The 23,660-nt window shown below is 36.0% G+C and overlaps 1 protein-coding gene across 1 annotated transcript; it reads right to left on the bottom strand.

The window, feature by feature from the left end:
• Positions 1-6,710: 6,710 nt before the first annotated feature.
• Polr3K (RNA polymerase III subunit K) lies at positions 6,711-21,855 on the bottom strand. The gene is made up of 2 exons (XM_090371103.1): positions 21,776-21,855; positions 6,711-7,203 (listed from the first exon to the last, which is right to left on the bottom strand). Exon 2 carries the CDS (start codon positions 7,112-7,114, stop codon positions 6,788-6,790), a length of 327 nt encoding a protein of 108 aa, XP_090227229.1. The 5' UTR covers positions 7,115-7,203; positions 21,776-21,855; the 3' UTR covers positions 6,711-6,787.
• Positions 21,856-23,660: the final 1,805 nt, after the last annotated feature.

Here is a 23,660-nt window from a genome sequence, read left to right as displayed (position 1 = left end):
GAAACTACTTGTGTTAGAATTAGTCCATAAATGGGTAACATAAGCCAGAATATCACCAGTGGATCGACACTGACAGAATCCATACTATCGTTGATCAGACGGAAGGTTTCTAGGTAGTTTAAGAGTTGGCAGTTAATTAATTTCTCCATTACTTTAGAAAGAGTAGAAGTAATTGCAATGGGATGATAATTGGATGGGAGAGATTTGTCACCCTTTTTAGGAACTGGCTGGATATGAGCAAATTTCCAAGCAGAAGGAAAAACACCTTTGGAATAAGAAAGTGAAAAAAGGCGGCAAAGAATAGGAGTAAGTTCAGGAGCACAGATTTTGAGAACAAGTGGAGAAATACCTTCGGGACCTGGAGCTTTCTTAGCATCAAGATTCGTCAAAATCCTTCTGCCATCCTCTTGACGGAAGACCACAGGGGGCATTGAATGGAGCGTGTTGGGAATGGTGGGAGATGTTTTACCAAGATCATTAATACATGAGTGGGAAGAAAAATGGGATGCTAGCAGGTCAGCTTTATCCTTGGCTGAAGTGACAACAGAACCATCTGGTTTGGACAGAGGTGGGAGCAGAGATGGGCAAAAGTTGCAGCCAATAGCTTTGGCAAGAGACCAGAATGCTCGGCTACCATTAGGGCAAGAAGCAAGTTTTCTACTCTTAACCTGTTCAAACTCTTTTTGATTGATTAATAACTGCTTTACAATAGTTGCGAGCTTTGGTGTACACAGAAAATGAAACTGGAGAATTAGAAACAAGTCAATTATGATATGCAACATTCCTGTCTTGAACAGCCTTAGCACATTTATTGGAAAACCAAGGTTTAGATAAAGGACGAGATTTTAAAGTGGAGTGTGGGATAAAGGATTCCATTCCTGCAAGAATAATTTCACTGACACGATCTGAGCAAACGTTGACATCAGTTCGCTGTACTTATCCTTAACATCTTCATAAATACTTCTTGCTTTTGCTTGAATGGCCTTTGGACTCAGGGGCACTTGCTTCTGAATCTGATTTTTCATCCAAATTATTAATAGCTTCTCTACCGTCGATATGGCACCTGAACACTGTTTTGTGACCACTGATCTTAAATGCATTGATCCTTTAACATGTACTTTTATACTGGCACTGTCCTTTAAAATAGTATTCACTGTTGAAGCAGTGAGACCTAATTTCGTGCAATAGATGACAAACTTTGTCCTGCTTCTTAATTAATCATCTTCATTTCTAAATCAATTTTGTTCGTTTCCTAGCCCTGCCACCACTTTCACTCTCCGTTGGTCCCTTTCCCCTTCACCATTGTAATAAGTATATAGGAATGAAAAGAAGATTCTGAAAATTAGTTTTTTATATGATTGAAGATTTCAGGAAACGGGAACTCATTTCACCATAATACCGTAACGTTAAAACCCACAGAATTCCAGTTATCGATATTGCAAATGCAATAAGATCGAGTTTACTACCCATTTATATAGCCAGGTGGGCAGGAGCAGCAATGCATAGCACACGCTTCTTGGTTAGACTGGTGTTCGAGCCCGTGATCACCAAATATGGAGGATGCAGAAAGGTCAGGGAATGACCACCGCATATTCCCGGAGCAATATGGCCTTAGTTGCTAATGCTCCTAAAAACCAAATAACAAACTACCCGTTTATAATAGATTGTACTAACAGAAAAGCCCAATAAACAGGAAGTGCAAATTGTGTTTTATGGTAGTGACCTCCAGAAATGTTTTAGAAAATATCACAAAGGCATCCAAAATTGATTCTTATAACAGAACATATGATAACGATGAAAGTGTAGAGCAATTTTTCTTTTATAAAAATGACCGTTTAGAGAGATAAATAGCTGTTATATAGCAAAAATTTCAACTTCCAAGGTCTTGGAATGAATTATCAAAAAACAATGTGTTTTGGGTTCAACATTACAACATTTTCATGATACCTCCATTTATTCCTATAGGAAGCAAAATACGTTTCCACAATTTTTTAAGTTTGTACCAGCCAGCAAAAACATGTAAAGTCGAATTTCCGTAAGTCAAGTATTGCATAAGCTGGGGAGCGGCCGTACAATTCTGCAGGCGAGTTTTGTAGAAGTCCTCTGACTTTCCTTCCAACGATTTGGCAGCAGAAATCACCTCATCGGCAGCAAAGTGTTTTCGATGAAGAAAGGACTTAAGTGCATGAAAAAGAAATATGAGGGGGAATAAGCAGGATGTGGCAGTATTTCAAACCCACACTCAGAGGTAAACCTCATTGCAGCACACAGAAATTTGTAGGAGCATTATCATGGAGCAGGTGGACACTTTTTAACAGCTTTCCCAGTCTTTTTAACTTTTTATGGTAGCATGTAGCTTTATGAGGAGGTTGTAATAATACCTCACCATTACAGTATAGCTCTATTGATGGTTGTTGTGTTTTTTTTTTTTTTTTGTGCAAGGGCTACTATTGCTAAATTGCACCTGTTCTTTTGAAGGTAAACCATATTACACCATGCCAATCCCAAAAAATTACAGCGTCACCTTGCCAGCACCTGGTTACACTTTTGCCCTTTTGCCTTTTTTGGGATGGCAATTCTGCATAGTGATGGATCCAAGTTTCATCCGTGGTGACTAGCTGTCAAAAAAAACTTTCCTGGCATGTTGACAAAGGGCACAATGTGCACATCATGCCCTTTGCTTTTTCTGCCAAGGGGTAAGAAGTCTGGGAACTCATCCAGCAGACACTACTCATCTGCATCTGTTGATGGATGAATGTTCTCCACAGCTCCTACACAAATTTAGAGCTCTACAGCTAATTTGTTGACACTAATACGAGCTTCCACGAATAATGCCTTTATAAAATTTACCTCTGAGGTAGAAACAGAAGGCAACCTCCCATTTCTGGATATAATGGTATATATGGAAGGCCCCAGACTTAGAACCAAGGTTTATAGGAAACCAATGTGTAGGGGCCAATATACACATTATAGGTCGGCACAGACTGCCCAACATAAAAATAGTGTGGCCAGAGCACTTTTGGGTAGGGTGAGGACACATTGCAGCACCTCTGAGGAGGGGGAGAAGGAAATTAGGCAAATTACGATGGATCTTATGAGGTGCGGTTACCCCCAGATTGTCATTGATAAATACAATAGAGAGGAAGAGCCCAATCGGGTAGTTCCGACTGTACCGCTTACCACAGTGTGTTCCATACTATCCGGGCCTGTCAGATCGCATTGCAAGGATGCTTCGTGACTTTCAGACACTACTGTGGTTGCACACAGTAGTGTGCAACCACAGTAGTGTCTGAAATTCTAGGGATTGTAGTAGTGGGGTCATATATGAGATCGCATGCCCGGATTGTGGGGAATGTTACGTGGGGAGACAGGACGGTGTCTTAAGGACCGTCTGGGGGAACACTCAAGGGCAATACGGACCACAGAGCTCAATAAATCCGCCATTGCCGAGCACTATTGGGAAAAACAACACCAGATCTCCCCCAACAATGCTGTCATCCTTGACCGGGCACATAGATTCTGGGACCGCAAGTGGCTGGAAAGTCTGTGGATTGGATCCTCTGGCAACAATAGCATGAAGAGAAAGGGGAGTATGACTTCACCCCCTTTTTGAGGCGGTGGTTTTTGCCAGAGATAAACGTTTTAGTTTTCCACACCCCCAAGGCCACTTCTGGTTCTGGTACACGTGAAAGGAATACAGAGTATGCGCCTGGTCATCCATGTGTGCCGTGAACCTGGTATTTACGGATGTGTTGCTTAAGTTTCATTATTGCTGAGGAAGGAGGCAGACACCTCCGAAAGCTTCAATAGTGTTTTTATCGCTTTTAAATTTATATTTTAATGCATTTTAACGTATTTACTTATTTTATTTTAGTCTTAAACTAGTTTTTTGTAAATAATCAATTTTTGTAAATATTATTTTACAGTCTTTTGTATCATTTTATTTTATCATTAAATCAGTTTTAAACGGTTGGTGTATCTGTTTAAATTTGTGGTAATTTAATTGTGGGTTGCTATTCCCCAAGTGTAAGATCTTTCATTTAGCAGCATTAAAACATAGCTACAATTGTCTGACCACCTCTGAAGTCTGTTCAAGTCATCCTGAAGGAGCGCTGCTTAGCACTGTGAATCAGCGACTGCTAATCTTTATGCCATCTGCAAATTTTGACATCACATCTTCTATCCCTTCATTGATATCATTTATGAAAATAAGAAACAAGTGGTACAAGAACCGATCCTCGATGGACCCCACTTCTGACATTATGCCAATCTGGAGAATATCCATTAATCACAACCCTCTGCCTTCTGCCCTGCAGCCACCCATATTTCAGCAAATCCTATCGTTTAAAAGGGTTTGCTTGCAAACCCTTTTAAACGATAAACATTTGCTTGGTAACAAGCAAATGTTAAAAAATGCAAAGATTTCTTTGCAACTTTTGTTTGCACTTTTAGTAAAAGACTTCCTGCCTAACCCCTTCACAATTTATAATCATCCCATGCATTTTAATTAGTTCTAATATTCATTTCTGTCTAAACTCTGAACAATATCTCTTAGGATATAGCAATCTTAGTTGCCTCTATGATTACCTTCCTGAACACTTCCTTTGGCATTTACACTAATATTAGTCAGTCCTGACTGAAAAGGGCTTAAAAATGCAAAGCCAATTATAATTACCTATTTGAAAACAAAATTCCTTCCCTTTATCATTGACAGTAGTTATTTCTCTAAATATATCCTACACGAATTCAATTGATCTCTGTCAATAAAAGATAATTTACTTGAAGATTATTAAATACATGACAAAATCACAGTTCATAACCAGATCAAAAATAGTGCTTTCTCTTGTTCCCTCTCTAAGATGTCAAAAACAGTCATTCAGCAATGTTCTAGTACTGAATGAGATGTTAACCCCCATGAGTCCCAATTAATACCTAAAAGTTAAAATCCCAATCAATTCTAATTTGCCGGTCCACTATTTATCTCTGTAGTTGTTCATAATACTCATCACAGTCATTTGACCTATATAACATACCCACATTTTGTTTTTGTCACACCAAACTGACTCAATACACTAGCTAACCATGTTAGATTTTGTGCTTTTTAACCAAAAACACAACTCATCTTCCACTCTGTTATGTCTGCCCCTTCTGTGCACATTATAATCACCATATTCAAACTCTGCATCCCCAGGATAGTGACACCATTTTTCAGTTATACCTACATTGTTGGCATTTGGTGACTTAACTGATACTTCAAACTCATCAATTTCTTTACTATACTCTTAACAATGGTGTATAAACAAGTAAATGTGTGCTTGTTTACATTCAGTAATCTCTACACAGTCCAAGTAACTGTTAGTCCCATGTGGCCCCCCCCCCCGACCCACAGCAAGACTTGTAATGGCCTTCCCCCTGCTTTTCAGGCCATTGCATGCCACAATAGAAGCAAAACAAGAGTTAATTCCACAGCTGATTACGGTTGTTATTTAAGTTTTAATAGATTACATCTGTCAAGGACTTCGGTTCAATTTTGATTTAGAAAAGCAGAAATTCTCTGCAATTCAGATCCACAAGTTCATAAAAGTGAATAAAGTGATACTTCCTTTTCAGTCAGTTACTCTAACATTTCAAAGGCTTCTGATCTTGTAGAGCATAAAGGTTTTTCTAAACAAGCTTCCATCCTATGGGCGCCTCCGTAGCCAGGTGGGCAGGAGCAGCAGTGCGTAGCACATGCTTCTTGATTAGACTAGGGTTCCAGCCCGTGACCACCAAATACGGAGGATGTGGAAAGGTCAGGGAATGACCATCGCATACCCCCGGAGCAATATGGCCTTAGTTGCTAATGCTCCTAAAAACCAAATAAACAACAACAACAACATCCATCCATCCTATGGATTGCCGACTGTTTTTCTGCAATTGGGTAGCTAGTTTTCTCTCTGACACTTCTAAAATCCAAGCTACTGTGGAATACTGTTCCCGTATTTGGTATGGTGCTCCCAAAGCCTTTCTAGCTTCTACATTATTCCATAGGAGGAAGTCCTGTTAATTACTGACCCATCTCTTATGAACTCTTTCCCATAGAAGTTCGGTTTCTGGTGCTTTCCATGGGCAATGTTCTTCTGAACTGGCATCTGTAAATTCCACTACTCGTTTCCACACCAGTCCGAATGAATCTCAATTACTCAACATCCATTTACCATCCACCTCCAAACTCATAGAACTCACCTTTCCTCATCCTCATTTATCTCTTCTACTTGTTCTCTGGGACAACTTTTCTTTCATATATATTTACCAAAAATTCCAGTCTAATGTCAACAAGTATCTTCTGTTTTCTCAACCTTCAACCTATGCATGTACTGAATTCTACACATTCTAATACCTTTTGTTTGCAATTTCACATAAAAAAACCCATAAATGTAGAAAACAGTAGTACATCAAAAAAGATGTAACTGAGTTGTTTTATAAATTTTATTCTTTTGTGATTTTTTAAGAATCTTTTAACTTTTGTTTTTAAATAATTTCACTCTAATACTGAAAAAAAAAAAAAAAAAAAATCCAAAATAAAACAAAGTAATATTTAAAAGCATTTATGAACAAAGTTTTAATTTTTAAGAATTTTGAAAAACTCACTCCTCAGACCCACTCACTCACAAAAAGATTAATGGAGAATTTTCAATTCTAAATATGCAAATAATTAAAATGTGCAAATATACATTTCAATGAAGGATATATTCAAATAAATATTAAATAATTTAATACATATTAATCAGATAAAAATGTATAGTATTCAGTCTCTCCACTGATGGCTGCACTGGGGATTGCAGCACTTGTAAAAAGTAGTCATTGGTTCATCAGCAGAACGAGTCTGAAGCTGCATAAAATATGCTCGAGGATGTGCACATTTTGGGCATGGTTCCTCCGTAGAATCAACATTCTCCCATGCAGCCTGACCACCAAGTACATCATCTACCTCTTTTAATTTTGGGTATTTTCTGCTAGTGATACGCTGTTTGATATTACAGATATATGGACAAGTGCTACAAGTAAACCTAAAACAATTTGCACCTTCTTCCACTACAAGGATATTGGCACATGTTGGGCAAAACATAACCATTTTGGCTCCTTTTAATGTTAGTGCATCTGTTATTTCTCTAATAAGTTTAATATATCCTCAGACGGAAACATGGAATAACTGCAGCTTACCTAGAGGAGAGGAAATGGAGGAAATTCATGTTTCAGAAAGAAAATTTTTATATTAAATTACTTCTAAATAGTTACATTAACTTTAAGATTTTGCTAATATTTAATCCAAGGGTTCTCAAACATTGCTATACTGCAAGCCTCTAAAATGAAAATGAATATGTGACTCCTTAAAAATTACAAATGTTTAACTCCCCTGTCCCCCATAAATAAAGCTAATGATTTTGTTTCAGTTAATAGTTGGGCAAGAAATAAATATACAAGTTATTTTTGATAATTATATTTTAATCTATATATCAAATAAAATGATGACAGTACCTTACACTATTGTATCCAGGTATCATTATAATGGAGGGCATGGCAACCAGGTTTTTAAGTTTTTTTTTTTTTAGATAGACCTAGGAACACATATGCATAGTTAAGAGGGGGCATATTCCTTCTCTGCCCTGCTAAATATGACCCCGGTATCTTACAACTTTATAAATAAAACAGTTGGAATGGAAATAAACAATCACATTTAAAACCTGAAGGAAAAAAATAAATAAAAACTCTATTGCCCCTAAATGCACATAATTGCAAAACGGTTTGGTTTTTTTGGTTTTTTTTTTTAGGAGCATTAGCAACTAAAACTAAGGCCATATTGCTCCGGGAAATGCGGATACCTTTCCGCATCCTCCGTATTTGGTGGTGACGGGCTCGAACCCCGGTCTAATCAAGAAGCGTGTGCTACGCACTGCTGCTCCTTCCCACCTGGCTACGGAGGCGCCTAAAATTGCAAAAGGGAGGTGACCCAATGTTTGAGAGCCAATAATCTAACGTATGAAATTAAAAGCAAAAGGTTACTGTAAATTCTATTAAGATTCCTTAAAATAACAAAGAATATTATGAAGCAGATTGACAATATAATTATTATCTGGCTACATGTGTTATATTGTAATCAGACAGAAAAAAAAAAAAAAAAAAAAACAATGTTAAGGTAGCTAATGCCATCTTAAAATGAGTGTTCATGTAAAATTCTATAACATGTTTTGGCAAGGAGGTAATATAACTGGCCAAATTAAAATGCTAATAGTGCAGTAAGTTTTCAATCTTTTTCACTGAATATATTTTTTACAAACTTCTGTAACACCAGAATATTATAATCAAAAAGATAACTTTTTTTCTTTTCTTTTGTAACCTAAGTACTGACTTACTTTATTTCTTATGAAAACCCCAACCGGACAGGGACAAGAACCTATAGTACTTAGTACCATGCTGAAGGTTGAGAAGACAGAAGATAGGCTTGAATTTCTGTATGTTATAATTTTTGGGAAATACATGTGGAGGTTTGTTCAAGAGAACAGAATTAGAAAGGATAAATGAGGATTAGGAAAAGTTAAATTCTGTAAAGAGTTTGACAGTGAATGATAGGAATGCTGTGTGCCTATGTGCAAAGCATTATTAAAAAAATAATAATAAATAATTGTAGACAGTTATTTTAACATATTTCATAATGATCAGTAAACACATAACAAAATACACCTTGTAATTAAAAAAAAAAAAAAAAATTGCTTCAACACGTTACAACAAAATAAGTCTTTTATCAGATTGTATATCACATTCCATTCCTCATAATTTATAGCTGAAAACAGTTTTGATGATAATACATTGGTTTGCTAACTTTTTAGTAATTTTTGTAAAGCAAAATGATCAAGAATCGATTTCTTGGAAACGGATGAGTTTTTGAGAAAATTTTCCATTTTTACTTAACATATTAAATTGTATTCAATAAACAGTTAAGTCCTAGTCATGTCTGTTGGCTGATTTTTAATTTTAGATAGAGATTTTTCACGTTAAGACAATATCCTCTAGAGCATAGGTTCCCAAACTTTTTCTGGCCACTGCCCACTTTGCAAGACAAATTTTGTAATGCCCCCCATTATAACAGTTTTCCACGTTCAAGCCGTTTGATATGTTCAACGTAAATAGCAACTAATGATACATTACTGCTTATGCCGTTAAATTATTGAAAAAAGTAGTGGCCAATATGTACTTCATCTTGAACACAGTTATTGCTATACCAATTTTGATGAAACAGCCCATATGTAAAGATTGTAAAGTGTATAACATTATGCACAGTTCATTATGCACAGCTCGAATAACATTATGCACAGTTTCATACAATGGTTTAAATATGAAAATTCGGAATACATATTAAGAGATTGCAAATGCATTAATAAGAATCTTATTGTAATAATTAAAACACCATTAGATATATTGCAAAATTGTTTATTTCAAACTTATAAAGTAAAAATACAAAGCAAAAATAACAAATTAACGTGAAGTTTCATACAATGGTTTAAATATGAAAATTCGGAATACATATTAGGAGATTGTATTACATTAGTAAAAATCTTATTGTACTAATTAAAACACCATCAAATAGCATTAGAAAATTGTTTATTTCGAACTTACAAAGTAAAAATACAAAGAAAAAATAAGAAATTAATGTGAAGGATGAGCCTGATGCATTTTTAAAAGTTTGTTAATATCTGGTTCAACTTTCGTTAAAAACAGTCATAAATCACCACGCTCAGTTATATGCAATCGGTTCCTTTTCTTAGATAGTAAATTTGCTACAGCACTAAACCCATGCTCAGCCAAATAAGGAAATGGAAATGCAATTAAAAATTTCTTCACTATTTTCCCATAATCCAGGGTACAGTGTCGGTATTGATTTCTGAAGCCAGAACTCTTGGTATCCACTTTTGAATTTTATTTTTAGTTCTTCATTTGTTGTGAGTTCTATGAGTTCCTCTTCTAAATTTGATGATCCTGCTGTGTTTACATATGAGAAAGGATCTAGAACCCAATTTGGTATATTCATGTTTAGTATATCCTTGAATCGCTCATTAAAATCAGCATGGAGAACCTCCAAGTGTTGGCAGTATGTAAGTAAATCTTCCTTTTTGAGAGACACTGCTGATAAATTTGAAAAGTGGCTATATTCCCCTCGGCCTAGATTCCGCTTGAACAGAAGAATTTTCCCCACAAAAGCGGCAATAACGTTTTTTGTTTTAATTAAATTCAATTCATCACCTTGTAATTGTAGATTGACGTCATTAAATATTTTATAGATGTCTGTCAAATAAGCGATGTCATTTTTGGATGTAATCAGGTTGGCCCGCAATTCGTCGTCTCTGTTTTCTAGGAACTCTAGTACTGAATCAAACAAATTATAAAATCGATTCAGACAAATACCTTTTGAAAGCCAATGAACTTCTGTGTGAAGCAGCAAATGACTGAAATCTTCATCGTTTTCACTACAAAGTTGGCTAAACAATCTGTCACTCAATGAATTGCTTTAATTTTTGTTGACTGCTCTAATAACGTAATGGAGCGACGTATGCAGGCGTTCACTTAAATTCTTCGCAACCAAATGTTGGCGATGAAGAACACAATGTATAGCAAGTACATTTGGTACTGCTTGTTTCAAATGCACTATGAAACCTTTGTGGCACCCTGTCATTGCTGGAGCACCATCAGTAGCAGCAGACAAAATATTACGAATTGGAATGTCTTTCTCTTGAAAAAACTTATTCGTGGTATTAAATATAGATTCTCCTTTTGTATCCGCTTCCAAATTTTTAGCAAATAATAATTCTTGACAAACTTTTTCTTCTTTTATGAATCGTACGTATGTAAGAGTAGTGCTTCATTATTTGGGAGAGTTGATTCATCGAGTTGAATGGAAAATTGGTATGTCTTCAAATAATCGCACAATGATTTTTCAACGTCTTCAGCCATTTCATCGATTCTTCTTTGCACTGAGTTATTGCTCAAAGGAATTTTCCTGATATCTGATGCTGGCTTATGAAGCACAGTGTTTATTACTTCTTTTACTGCCGGCAAGATTAATTCCTCACCAATTGTGTGTGGTTTTCCCACTTTTGCAATTAATAATGAAATATTATAAGAAGCTTGTAATCCGTCATTATCTTGTTTAGTGGACGACGCAAAAAGTTTTGATATAGTTGGATGTTTAAAATATTTTTCTTCTAGTACTTGAAAATAGGACAAATCTTTATCCTTTTCACCAGCATGCATTTTAGAAATGCTACAAATGCTCTTGTACCCTAGAAGGCTTCGTTGCTTCATTTGAAAATACTTTTTGGCAAATCAAGCACAAAGGTAATAATTGGTTCATAGGAGACTGAATAAAACCATATTTCAAATACTCAATACTGTACTGTCGACATTTCTTCTTAGATTCAGACATAATGAAGTAATAAAATTTGCAACAATATTCACAAAATAAAAGATTTAATTTACACTTTATATGACTCTACTTATCTATCACACTTTCGACTGATGATTGTTGGCAAAGCACACAAAAAATAATGAAACTTATTCCTAAACAGCAAAAATGTACGATCACATATCAATTCATGAATTATTACATCAGCAAAACAGCCTTGGAAGCTTTGAAGATGAAACACGCTACGGAATTAGTGAAAAATTCATGCTTAATCTGTCTCAAACGAATCAACAGACGCGGAGCTATAATTGACTGGTAAAGCTTACGTCAGTAGCATTACAGTTGTTGCTACTGTTTCGCTTTATTGCTTCTTATGTCAACTCACAGTAGCTTGCGTTGTCGCATTTCAAAGGCCCTAGGCTAATTAGGGTGGGTTTAGAAAAATAACAGAAAAAGGCCTAAAAAAATACACACCTGATGTCACATTCTTGTCATTTGTGTGAAATTCAATAGAAGGTTTTGAAAAATGAAGTGGGAAAATCGAAGAAAACAGTTCTGGCTTCACCTATAGCGAATTTCAGCTGTGTCCATAGAGTAAAAATTATAGAATTTATTAGATGAACTGGGTCCACTGGAGATAAAAATATGGATAAGGAGCCACCGACCCCTAGACCGCCTGAATTCCCCCCAATTGCTTCTGAACCCACTATCGCCCCCCCTAGAAGGCTTCAGTGCCCACTGGGGGTGGTTTCGCCCACTTTGGGAACCTATACTCTAGAGCTTTGTATTGGTAATTTTGGCACGAATATCATATCTTGCAACTTTTAGTGTAGTGCATGGTAGTGGTGACTGTAGTGTTTTAATTGTGACAAGTAATTCAAAGGTAATTAAGTAATTCAATAAGTAACTCTCATCACAACAGGTAGGCATATATCTTTTTGTTTTTTTGCTAAGAAATATTATTATTTAGTAAGACTATATATATGTACTAATTTATAAATTTAAGAACTGTATAGCATAATATACAGACCCTCCCCTACTAACAAGCGGGTTAGGTTCCAACATACCAGTCGTAAATTAAATTTGTTCATAAGTAAATAATTAATGCATCATTGTGCTAAAAACAAGTACCAAACGCACGTTACCATATTATTCCATAAAAATTTTACTCAAATTGTTAAAAAAAAAAGAAAAAAAAAAAAAAAAAAAAAAAAGAAACTTGTTAAAGTAAAAATCACATGTTTATTGTTATGTTATTGTTTGGTTTTTAGGAGCATTAGCAACTAAGGCCATATTGCTCTGGGGATATGCGGTGGTCATTTCCTGACCTTTCCGCATCCTCCGTATTTGGTGGTCACGGACTTGAACCCCGGTCTAATCAAGAAGCGTGTGCTGCGCACTGCTGCTCCTGCCCACCTGGCTACGGAGGCGCCCACGTGTTTATTTTAAATTATGTTGTTTTATGTTAAATGAGCATGAGTAATTTATCATTAACCATCATAGGAAGAATTGTAGAAAAAGATGTTCTTGGTACTGGATTTAAGTTTTCCTGTTTCTTATTGGTTCACTTGAAAGAAGAATCTAGTGAAAGTTTGCACTGTGACCCTCTCCTCTTTTCATCATAAATAACTTTGTAACAAGACACACATTTGCAGACACCTTCATAAATCTAAGTTTGGATCCTGGGACTAGAATAATGATAGTGCCTTTTCCATCAAACTAAAGCCCTCTGCCATCTGCTTAAATGGTAAATCTTCTGCATTCTTCAACTTGTTCTTCAGTAGCATTTTCCTCAAGCTTCTGTGATTCTGGTTCCATTAAATCTTCATTTGTTGACTACTGGGTATGTGAACACAGCAACTCATTTAAATCCTCTTCTGTCAGATCTAGTTCAAGATATATGCCCATCTGAACAAGATCCATTGTTAACAAACATGGGGTATAAGTGTTTCTGTGCACCATTCATGTTTGTATTTGTTATTTCACACCAAGAAGCATCAGTGTTCTTTATGGTCTTGTAAATATCATAATCTTTCCAAAACTGTTTCAGTGTTACTCCATTACCACCTTCTGTTGCCATTACTTCCTCTCTTGATACGGAAGTATGGAGGTAGTGTTTGGAGGCAAGTAGATTACCTGGATATTAGGACGAAAATCATCCAGATCTCGTGGATGCCCAGGGGCATTATGAAGCAAAAGGAGAGTTTTAAAAGGCAGCTTTTTTCTGGATGAAATTTTTTTAACCTCAGGAATGAAATGGGGAAAAAAGAATCTTCAAGCATATTTTCCTGTCAATACAGACATTGAAGATTACACTGGTCAACATGTAAAATGTTATGAAAACGAAAATATCCAATCTTAACTAATTTTATGCTACTGAACACGAAAAGTACAGCAGCCATCTACATCAAGGGATCCACCATTTTGTCAAAACCTTTATCCTTCTGAACCACACAAGGTCACAGAAAGTGAGCTTAATGGCTGGCTGGTTAAGAGTTTAATGGCACATTAGTGTAAGTCTATTGAGCTGGTGAAGAATAAGGCAGAGCTTTTGGCCTCAAGGCTACAACAGTGAAACCTTCTAGATCAGTGGAGTCCAACCTACAGCCCGCGAATAACTTTTTATACGGCCCACTCGGAAAGTGAACTAAAACAGCATTTTCAAGTCGGACCACTACATATACAGGCATGCAAGCGTTGAGCTGGACTGTATCAAACACGTACATTTAGTCCAGTGCAGTCATACGTACGCTAAATACAGTTATGTACGTATCAATCTTTTCATATTGTGAAATTCTACTGTTTTGATATAACTTGTTCGTTGTATTGAAATATAAAATCATCCTTAAAAATATTCCGAAAGAGGAAAGTCAATTTGGAGTGTTGTTTTTAATCAAAGTGGACTGAAGAAAACAACAAAACACACTGAAAATGCATCAGTCAAGAAATTTATCTGCTGTAAGTGCCAGTTATCAAGTTGCACATTTGATCGTTTTTGAAAGTAAACCATTCAGTGATGGTGAATTTGTTAAATGTTGTTTGTTAAAAGCTGCGAAAGAAATTTGTCCGGAGAAACGAATAATGATACAAGATATTAGTTTGTCTTGACAAACAATTAAGTGAGGAGAAGAAGATATTGGAAAGAATTTGTTCAAATAATGTTTGGAAAACATAAAACAAATGAAATTTATTTTCTGATGTACTGTCATCCAGTACATCAATACTGGATAACAGTATTGATGTAAATGACAGTCTAACTCCTTATCTTCATACGTGGAATTAATGATAATTTTGTACCAGTTGAAGATTTAGCTGATCTGCAGAGTATGCATGGAACAACTACAGGTGAAAATCGTTTTGAAAATTTTTGCCAATCTATTGAAAAGTTAGGATTAAATATTAAGACCCTGGTAGGAGTCACAACTGAAGGTGCAAAAATATGATTGGTAAAAACATTGGGTGTATGGGTAGAATAACTAAGAAAATGATAAATATCAGAGCTGAACCTCAAGATTGGAATTCACTGCTTTGTGCATCAAGAAGCTCTGTATAGGAATGTATTAGGAGTTTCCGAAAAGTAAGGTAACACATTTTCTCTCTCAATGATGTTTAATTATACGAAGTTGAAATTACACACCAAGAATAAGTGAACATGCACTACTTCTCCACAAAATCTCCAGTTGTATTGATGCATTTGTCCCAACAATGGATCAGTTTACCAATACCAGTACTGAAGAAGTCCATGCCCACATGAAGTAACCAACATCGCACTGCCTGATGAACTTCCTCATCTGTGGTGAAATGCTTTCCGGAAAGGTATTTTTTCAGAGGGCCGAACAAACAGAAGTCTGAAGATGCTAAGTCTTGGCTATAGAGGGGAATGTAACAGAGCTTCTCAACGATTACGGCGCAACCACTCACAAGCGGTGTGGACAGTGTGTAGAGTTGCGTTGTCATGCAACAAAATCATGCCACTTGTCAAGAGTCCTAGTCATTTGCATCGAATGTTGGCTTTCAGTTTTTCCAACGTTGCACAGTAAAGCGGTGCATTGATTGTTCCTTCCTTCAGCAAGAAATCTACTAACAGAACACCTCGGTGATCCCAGAACACTATGGCTATGACTTTTCGGACACTGGGAACAGTTTTGAATTTTTTGCACACAGGAGATTGTGGGCGTTTCCAGGTCACGGAGTCTTGTTTGCTCTGCGGGGTAAAGTGATGAACCCAGGTTCAAACAGGTTCTCCAGACATCCCCATGCATTTTGCTTTGTCCTCCTCTGATAATTGTCTGGGCACCCAGCGGCAGTACACCTTTCAAAAGCCAAGGACATCGTGAACAGTCGACTTACTCACGTTTACCATTTGTGAAATTTCACTTAGTTTCACTTGCCTGTTTTCAAGAACGATGCCCTTAATGCGCGAAATGTTGTCTTCTGTCTTGCTCGATGAAGGCCTGCCCACCCAATGTCGATTTAATGTCAAAACGGCCCGCTTTAAATTCATTGCACCAAAAACACACCTGCTTCTTTGTCATCACCTTTTCGCCATACATAGCAACCAGTTCACGGCGAATGTCACTTGGTGAAGACCCTTTTGCTTGCAAAAAGCGAATAACTTCACGAACACCTGTTTTGGACCACACTCGCACGGTAGCCGCCATTTTGCAACTGGAATCTGGTGTGAGGCGACAGTACTGCAACACTGCACTGGCGGTCTTTTTGAACGTTATTAATGGGTCTATCTGTCCACCACGTTTCATCTCATTCCCTTCCACCATTATTAAAAAAAAATGTGTTACCTTACTTTTCGGAAACCCCTCGTGTTAATCACTTCTCGGCCTTTTGGCTAAGATTAAAGTGTATAGGAATGTATTGGATCTCCAATATGTTACGAATGTGGTTATTTCAACTGTTAATTTTAAAATATCACATGGCCTTGATCACCGTACGTTTCAACAGTTTCTTTAAGAAATTGAAGCTGAATACAAAGACGTAATTTTTACATAGCGCAGTAAGATGGCTTAGTCATGGCAAAGTGTTACATCGTTTCTTTAAACTTCGTCATTTTTATGACAGAAAAAGGGAAACCAATAAAACAACTATCAAATATGGAGTGGCTGTTTGATCTTGCAATTCTTAGAGACATTTCTAGTCATTTAAATGCTCTTAATTTAAAACTATAAGGGAAAGAAAAATTGGTCTTTAAGTTGAATGGTGAAATCAAATCATTTCAGAATAAGTTGCTATTATTTAAATCCCAAATTCAGCGAGATAATTTAGTTCACTTTGAAGGTTGTATCGAGCTAAAAGAGAAAGACATATTTCACAAGAATTGTAGTTTCTCGTTATTACAATTACTTTTTGACGAGTTTGAAAGTCGATTTGCTGATACAGGATCCCATGAAAAAGACATAAGCTTGTTTGAGAATCTATTTACTTCAATGACTGAAAACTATAATCTCAGCATGCAACTTGAACTTATTGATCTTCAAGCCAAAGCACAGTTCAAAAATAAGTATATGGACTGCGAAAATAAACTACATGCTTGAATTCTACAAGGCTCTGCCATCTGAAGATTTTCCACTAATGAAAGAAAATGCCACGAAAATGTCTATTTTGTTCAGATAAACGTATGTTTACGAGTAAATTGTTTCAGTCACAAAATCAAAAACTGTAAATATTTAAAAAGAAACAGAACAGCAGATGAGCATCTTCATTCCATATTAAGAACTGACGTCACAAAATTTCGAACAGTTATCTAAAAATATTTAGCCTCAATCATCTCATTAAATGTTAAATTTTGTTCAGTAAATGTTATTGTGTATTGTACTAAATAAAATTTTCTACTATTTTCAATTTTAGGTGTATCATTATTTATTTTATTTACTTTTTTTTTTGTCCCCGCCTTTTCCTATTTTTATATGGGGTCAGCGTTTTTTTATTGTTTTGGCATGCAATTTTTACGGCTGGATGCCCTTCCTGACATCAACCCTCACCATTTATTCGGGTTGAGGATATGCGGTGGTCATTCCCTAACCTTCCGCATCCTCCGTATTTGGTGGTCACAGGCTCGAATCCCGGTCTAATCAAGAAGCGTGTGCTATGCACTACTGCTCCTGCCCACCTGGCTACAGAGGCACCTCTGTATCATTATTTATTTACCTTAATATTGAAAATTTGTGATCCTTTCGGTAAATTTTCTAAAGTGAACATTTAAAAGCAAAGGTAAGGCATTTTAAAAAACAACAAAAGTAAAGTATTTTTAAAAAAACAAAAGTAAAGTATTTTTTAAAACACAAAAGTAAGTCATTTTTTATAATTTTAATAATAAAATCTAAAAAATAAATCACTGACAGATTTGTTGCATATAGGTGTTGCGAATTTGCATTTTTTTTATATACAGCCTGGAAAAAAAAGAAAATGGTAACATGAAAATTGAAACCTTCCTTTTACACGTAAGAAGATATGGAAAATGTAACACGCTAATTTTTCTCGAATCACTCAGTGCGACCCGCAAAACAAATCTAACTTTCAATATGGCCCTTGTACTGGAAAAGGTTGAACACCACTGTTCTAGATCATTCTGTGAAAGTGACATTTCGTACTTGAAATAAAGACTATGGTAAATTCTATTAAACAGAAGGTGAACTCACTGTTTGTAAGGATGTTGATGGGAAGCACCGAATACAAGGCATGTTCCCGAAGAATGCCGACTATTTATAGACGCTTCTAAGGTTAGCCTTAAGGCTGTTATTACACAATGGAAATATGCTGCTTCAACACCCTTGCATATGCTGTCTACAAAAAAGAAATATATGCAAACATGGAGAACATGTGGTGATTTAAAGGTAATTGGCATTTTATTAGGTCTACAAAAGGATTACACTAAGTATTGTTGCTTTTTCTGTGAGTGGGATAATCGTGCCAAGGATATGCATTACAAGAAGAGGAGTTGGCCTCAACAAAAATCATTAACACATGGAATAAAGAACGTAGCATTTGAACCTCTGGTAGATCCAAATAAAGTTTTGCTTCCACCACTCCACATCAAACTGAGGCTCAAGAAAAACTTTGTGAAGGCTTTGGAAGTGAACAGCCCTGTATTCGCATACTTGCAAGAGAATTTCCCAAGACTTAGTCCACATTTACATTTATTTTTATTATAGGAAGCGGTACCTGCTAAAACTTTTGCAACACTGCCAGTCAATTTGGAAAATTACAAACCAATCCCCCCTGCTTACCCATTTGTATTGTGGGAGGACCTTAAAAAGACAAAAAAGTAAGTAATAATAATAATAATGCTTGTAACTAGAAAAAAGAATATGCATACATATAGGAAACAATTCAAGTTCCAGGTAAAGGCGTCCAAGACCTTGCCAAAGATAGAACTGCCAGTACAAGGAGCTTGACCTCTGTAGAATCATGAACTGCACAAGCAGCTGGAGTTGCAGTGGATATAGCAAACTCGTGCCTCCACCACAGCAAAGCCATTCAGAACGACTGCATAGAACTCTAGGTAATCCAGCAGTACACTATATTGCATTATCAATCCAAGGCTTCCAGATGCAGCAGTGTCTTCAGCCTAACAAATATAGCAGTTGCAAAGGCCTGGAAAGCCAAGAAGTTTTCCTGTTTATCAAGTATAATTGTCTTGCAGCCTTCTGCCATAAGATTGAGATTATTCACTCGAGATACCAAAACTTAGTACAGAGAAGATTAAGGCAGGCATTTTTGTTGATGCACAAATAAGGCAACTTTTCAAAGACAAACAGTTCGAATGTGCCCTTAGTGATAGCAAGGAATCGGTGTGGAAAGCTTTTAGAAATGTTTTGACTCGTTTTCTAGGAAATGTTAAAGCCAGCAACTACAGGTAGCTTGTGGAAGATCTCATTACTTCTTACAAAAAACTGGGGTACAAGTCACTAAAGATGCATTTCTTGCACTCACACATGGATTTCTTCCTGCCAAACTGGGGTGTCGTCAGTGGCGAACATGGTGGTGAGCACTTCCATCAAACCATTGTAGTGATGGAACAAAGATACAAAAGTAAATGGAGCGCCACTACTTTAGCCAATTATTGTTGGATGATGAAAAGGAAAGCTCCCAAAGCTGAATACAAGCGAAAGGTGAAAAGGTCTGTTGTTTGATACAGGTATGTTTGTAGCTACATCTTACTGCCATATACATAAAAAATACCTTTGTATAAATATAAAAAAACTACTTTTTTCAGAAACAAGAACCAATCTGCCATTTTAAGCACTATTTCTGTGTTTACCACCCTGAAATCTGTAAAGTAAACTTATTTTCATGCCTGTAACAAGATATGACCCAAAAACTTATTGTTCAGTGTTACAGGTGGATAGCTAGACCTTTCTTGAATAATTAAAACAAAAACAAAACTCCTCTGTCCTATCCAAAAAAGAACTGACTTATATCTCTTGTGACACGTTTCGTCAAGGAAAGTGTTTTCGTGCTCCACTGTCTTTGTTCTGGGGTTAGTTTGTTGGACTCTTTTCCTAATATAGCAAACAAAGCAGTTTGTAAACTTTTACCATTTGTGACAACTTATGTGAACTTGGGTTTGCCAAATATTATGAGACAAAATCAAACAAGAGAAATATCATGCATCAGCAAACACTCACTGTCAATTATCAGCTTTGACACTTCATTTCTGCAAAATTACTGAAAATCTGTTGTAGCAGGTCTTTCATTAGATTCATTGATTGAGTCTAATTTTTATTTTTTTACTTCGTGTTTGAATAATACTTTTTTTTTTTAGTTTAAAATTTTAAGAGTAACAATTATTTTTTGGTTCCACTGTAATACACTACACAATCAAAAAACCGAAAAATGACCCTTTCTTAACATTCTATGCCAACAATAACCTTAGGGGATACCAGAGGACCTTGCTGAACTTCCAGTGGGGGGGGGGGTACCTCAGTCAAAAAAGGTTGAGAACCACTGTTTTATGTATCACACTTCACCATTATATTTGTACAGTTTCGAATTAGTTATAGCCTTACTAGAAATAAAATTTCTTTGCTAAAAATAAAAAACATGCCAATCTACGTGATTAGAACCTTCAAGCAACTTCTTAATTTACAAATAGTTTGTAATAAATTGTTTTCCTTGGACTGTAGTTGGAATGCAAAGTTTCTATACAAATGAAAAAGAAAGCAGGTAGGACAAATTATGTTCTTATGATTAGGAAACAAATCTAAATTTGGAGAAATTTAAACAGAAGTGGAAATGAAATAAAGAACTCTTTTACAGCAGTTTTTTGTTAAACTGTTTGAAATTTTTAAATAAAGAAATATCATATAAAGATAAATTTAATTAAACTAGCCTTGTAACTACTTCAGTTATTTTTAACATTGCTCTTAGATGCCAATCACTGCTTACTATATATTATTTTTAAATTTCATACTGTGCATGTCCTTTGTCAAAGGCCATGCACAGTATATAAAATATATATTTTATTTTCTAAGGTTGGTTTCTGTAAGTAATTTTCATGGCACACATAAAAAAATAAGTTTCTTAGGACATGTTAAGGTTACAAAATCTGTTCTCACTCAAGGGAAAACAACCTTGGCAAAACAAGGGACAATTTCAATAAAACAAATATCTTTTCTTTCTTATTCTTAGCCCAGGAAATTACAATGTGCACCCTGACAGGGCAATTGAAAATTTTCCTAATGTGGTCCCTTTTGGCATTAGGGGAAACAAAACACGTTACCAAAGCCAAAACGGACAAACGCAAACACGAAATAAAATGAAATGAAGTCGTAAATGTTTCATGGCATCATATTCCCAATACCAATACTAATTTCGTTGTTGGAGTTCTATCAAACTGTTTCCAAAAATCGCCTAACTTCAAACCTGATGACTACCCTCAAGTCTGCAGTACGGCTAATTTTTTCGGTATTGATGAAAATAAATACCATGGTACTGTATTTATTTTCAGTATTGATGAAGATAAATACCATGGTACTGTATTTATTTTCAGTATTGATGAAGATAAATACCATGGTACTGTATTTATTTTCAGTATTGATAAAAATAAATACCATGGTATTTATTTTTATACCATGGTATTTATAAAAATGAATATACCATGGCATTTATAAATATAAAAATAAATACCATGGTATTTATTTTTATCAATACTGATGGGCATGGTATTTTATTTAGATGAAAATTATTACCGGAAGCATTAAACACAGAACACTTCATTACAATAAATTACGACCAAATATGTCAACACCTCACTCAGCGTTTCAACACAGTCAGAACAGAATTAAACAAATCTACCAACATAAACATTTCACGAACTAATACCTTAAACTTTAGTAGAACACAAACGTAGAAATAATAACTTCTAATCCTTACACCATGAAAGCGCACGCACAACACGAAATTCCAACGTTTAGTTAAAAGCGCAACCTGGTGTGGTTAAAACAAGTTTGTTTTTGTGCTTCGATTTTTAGTGTTCAGCTTAATCTGGTGAACCGATACAGTGTTTCTATTCTTTAAATAATCGTTCCATAATTACTTGCATACATGATATACAATATGTGGCAAAAGTAACTGGACACAATCATATTTCAAAAATATTTAATAGCACGGCCTTAACCTTATTTACACACTATCCTCGTCGGTAGACTCCGAACCAAATTTTTATCACAGGAATGCTGTATTTAGTCCATTCGAACTTCAGCGAAACTGTCATTCAGTTATTGTTTGCTGATATGTAGGCCGAAATCAATAGTAATGGTCCAGGGAAGGAACTAGACAGTTTTTCTAGAGAGCTTGATGGCTGACAGTATTGAAACTCAAGATTGATTGAAAATCTTGATTGAAAATCAAGCTCGATGTCAGCTTGCATCTACCTCCAATTTTTAACCAGCCATTACAATACGAATAGTTACCACACTACAGCTTCATACTAAAAACGCAGAGTATTTGCTCTAGTTTACCCAGGTGGGCCGCGGGCGAGCGCTGTGATTACCCCATCATGAATCCGCCACTGCTTTTGAAGGCCAATGAAGCTTTTGCACGTCCATGTCCTCAAACCAGTACATTATTAGGATGATCAAAATGTCCTAAATTGGGCTTAAAGTTCAGGTTTCCCAAAAAAGTGCTGGAGTGGCCTTTTTGCCCAAATTTTCATGTAAAGCTATCTTTTCTGAACTAATATACGATGGTAAAACAAATACAATGTGATTTTGTTTATTTAGCATGTAAATTAATAATAAATAGCAACGCTCGTACATTTTACCACTGTTGAATGGCGAGAATAATAAACCGTCAGTGCGGTTTATAAAATTTCATAAAATTTTGAGCTTAAAACTTATGAACTACGAGGGACGTTTAAAATGTTCGTGGCCTGAGTATGAAAGGGTAATGGTACAGCGTTAAAAAAACTCTGTATTTAATGTATGACACTTGAAATACGAACCAACCAAGTTTCGTACAGTTTCAATTACCTTTTTTTTTTATATCTTTAATTACAGGTCCTTAGGTCAACAAAGTTGTATGGATCCGTTACCTTGCAGTCATCCAATATTTGGGGAAAAAGGGACTGACGCCAAAGGCAATTCACGAGAATATGGTTGCAACATTGGGGAAGAATGTTCCTTTCTGTTCCATGGTTAAGAAGCAGCAGAACTTAAAGGAGGGAGAGCCAGAAAGATAACCCAAACTGCAACGTTCATCACACCTGAAGTTGCTGATAGTGTGCATGATCGGCGAGTGACAGTTCGCTACATTGCTATCGTCGTGAGCGTCTCATCTGAACTTGCGTAGCACATAATAACAGATGTTTTTGCTATGAAAAAGGTGTCAGAACGCTAGATCCCCACAGTCAATGACAGCAGATCAAAAATGCAAAAGGATCGTCAAGTCAAGTGAATATTTGCATCGTTTTCAAGCAGATCCAGAAAATTTCCTTGTAAAATTTGTGATCGTGGATGAGACGTGGGTACATCACTTCAGCCAAAGACAAAGGAGCAAACCAAACAGTGGAAACACAGCTCTTCTCCCTTCCAAAGAACGTAAAGTTCTTTCTGCTGGCAAGGTGATGGCATCGGTTTTTTGGATGCATGAGAGAGTATTTCTCTGGATTACATAAAAAAAAAAAAGACGCCAAGTAAACTCAACAAATGAGTGTGGTTCCACCACAACCGTCTAACTCATTGGCATGGCTGCGCTGCATGAATGTGGC

Source organism: Mastigoproctus giganteus, chromosome 4, assembly GCF_048544385.1.
Source record: "Mastigoproctus giganteus isolate SK-2022 chromosome 4, ASM4854438v1, whole genome shotgun sequence".
Taxonomy (NCBI): domain Eukaryota; kingdom Metazoa; phylum Arthropoda; class Arachnida; order Uropygi; family Thelyphonidae; genus Mastigoproctus; species Mastigoproctus giganteus.
Note: the sequence above shows the minus strand (reverse complement) of the source record. Positions and strands in the feature narration are given on the sequence as shown.

Bases quoted from the DNA above. Each gene is read 5' to 3' on its own strand.
- Polr3K (XM_090371103.1), bottom strand. From the start codon at position 7,114: ATGGTTATGTTTTGCCCAACATGTGCCAATATCCTTGTAGTGGAAGAA.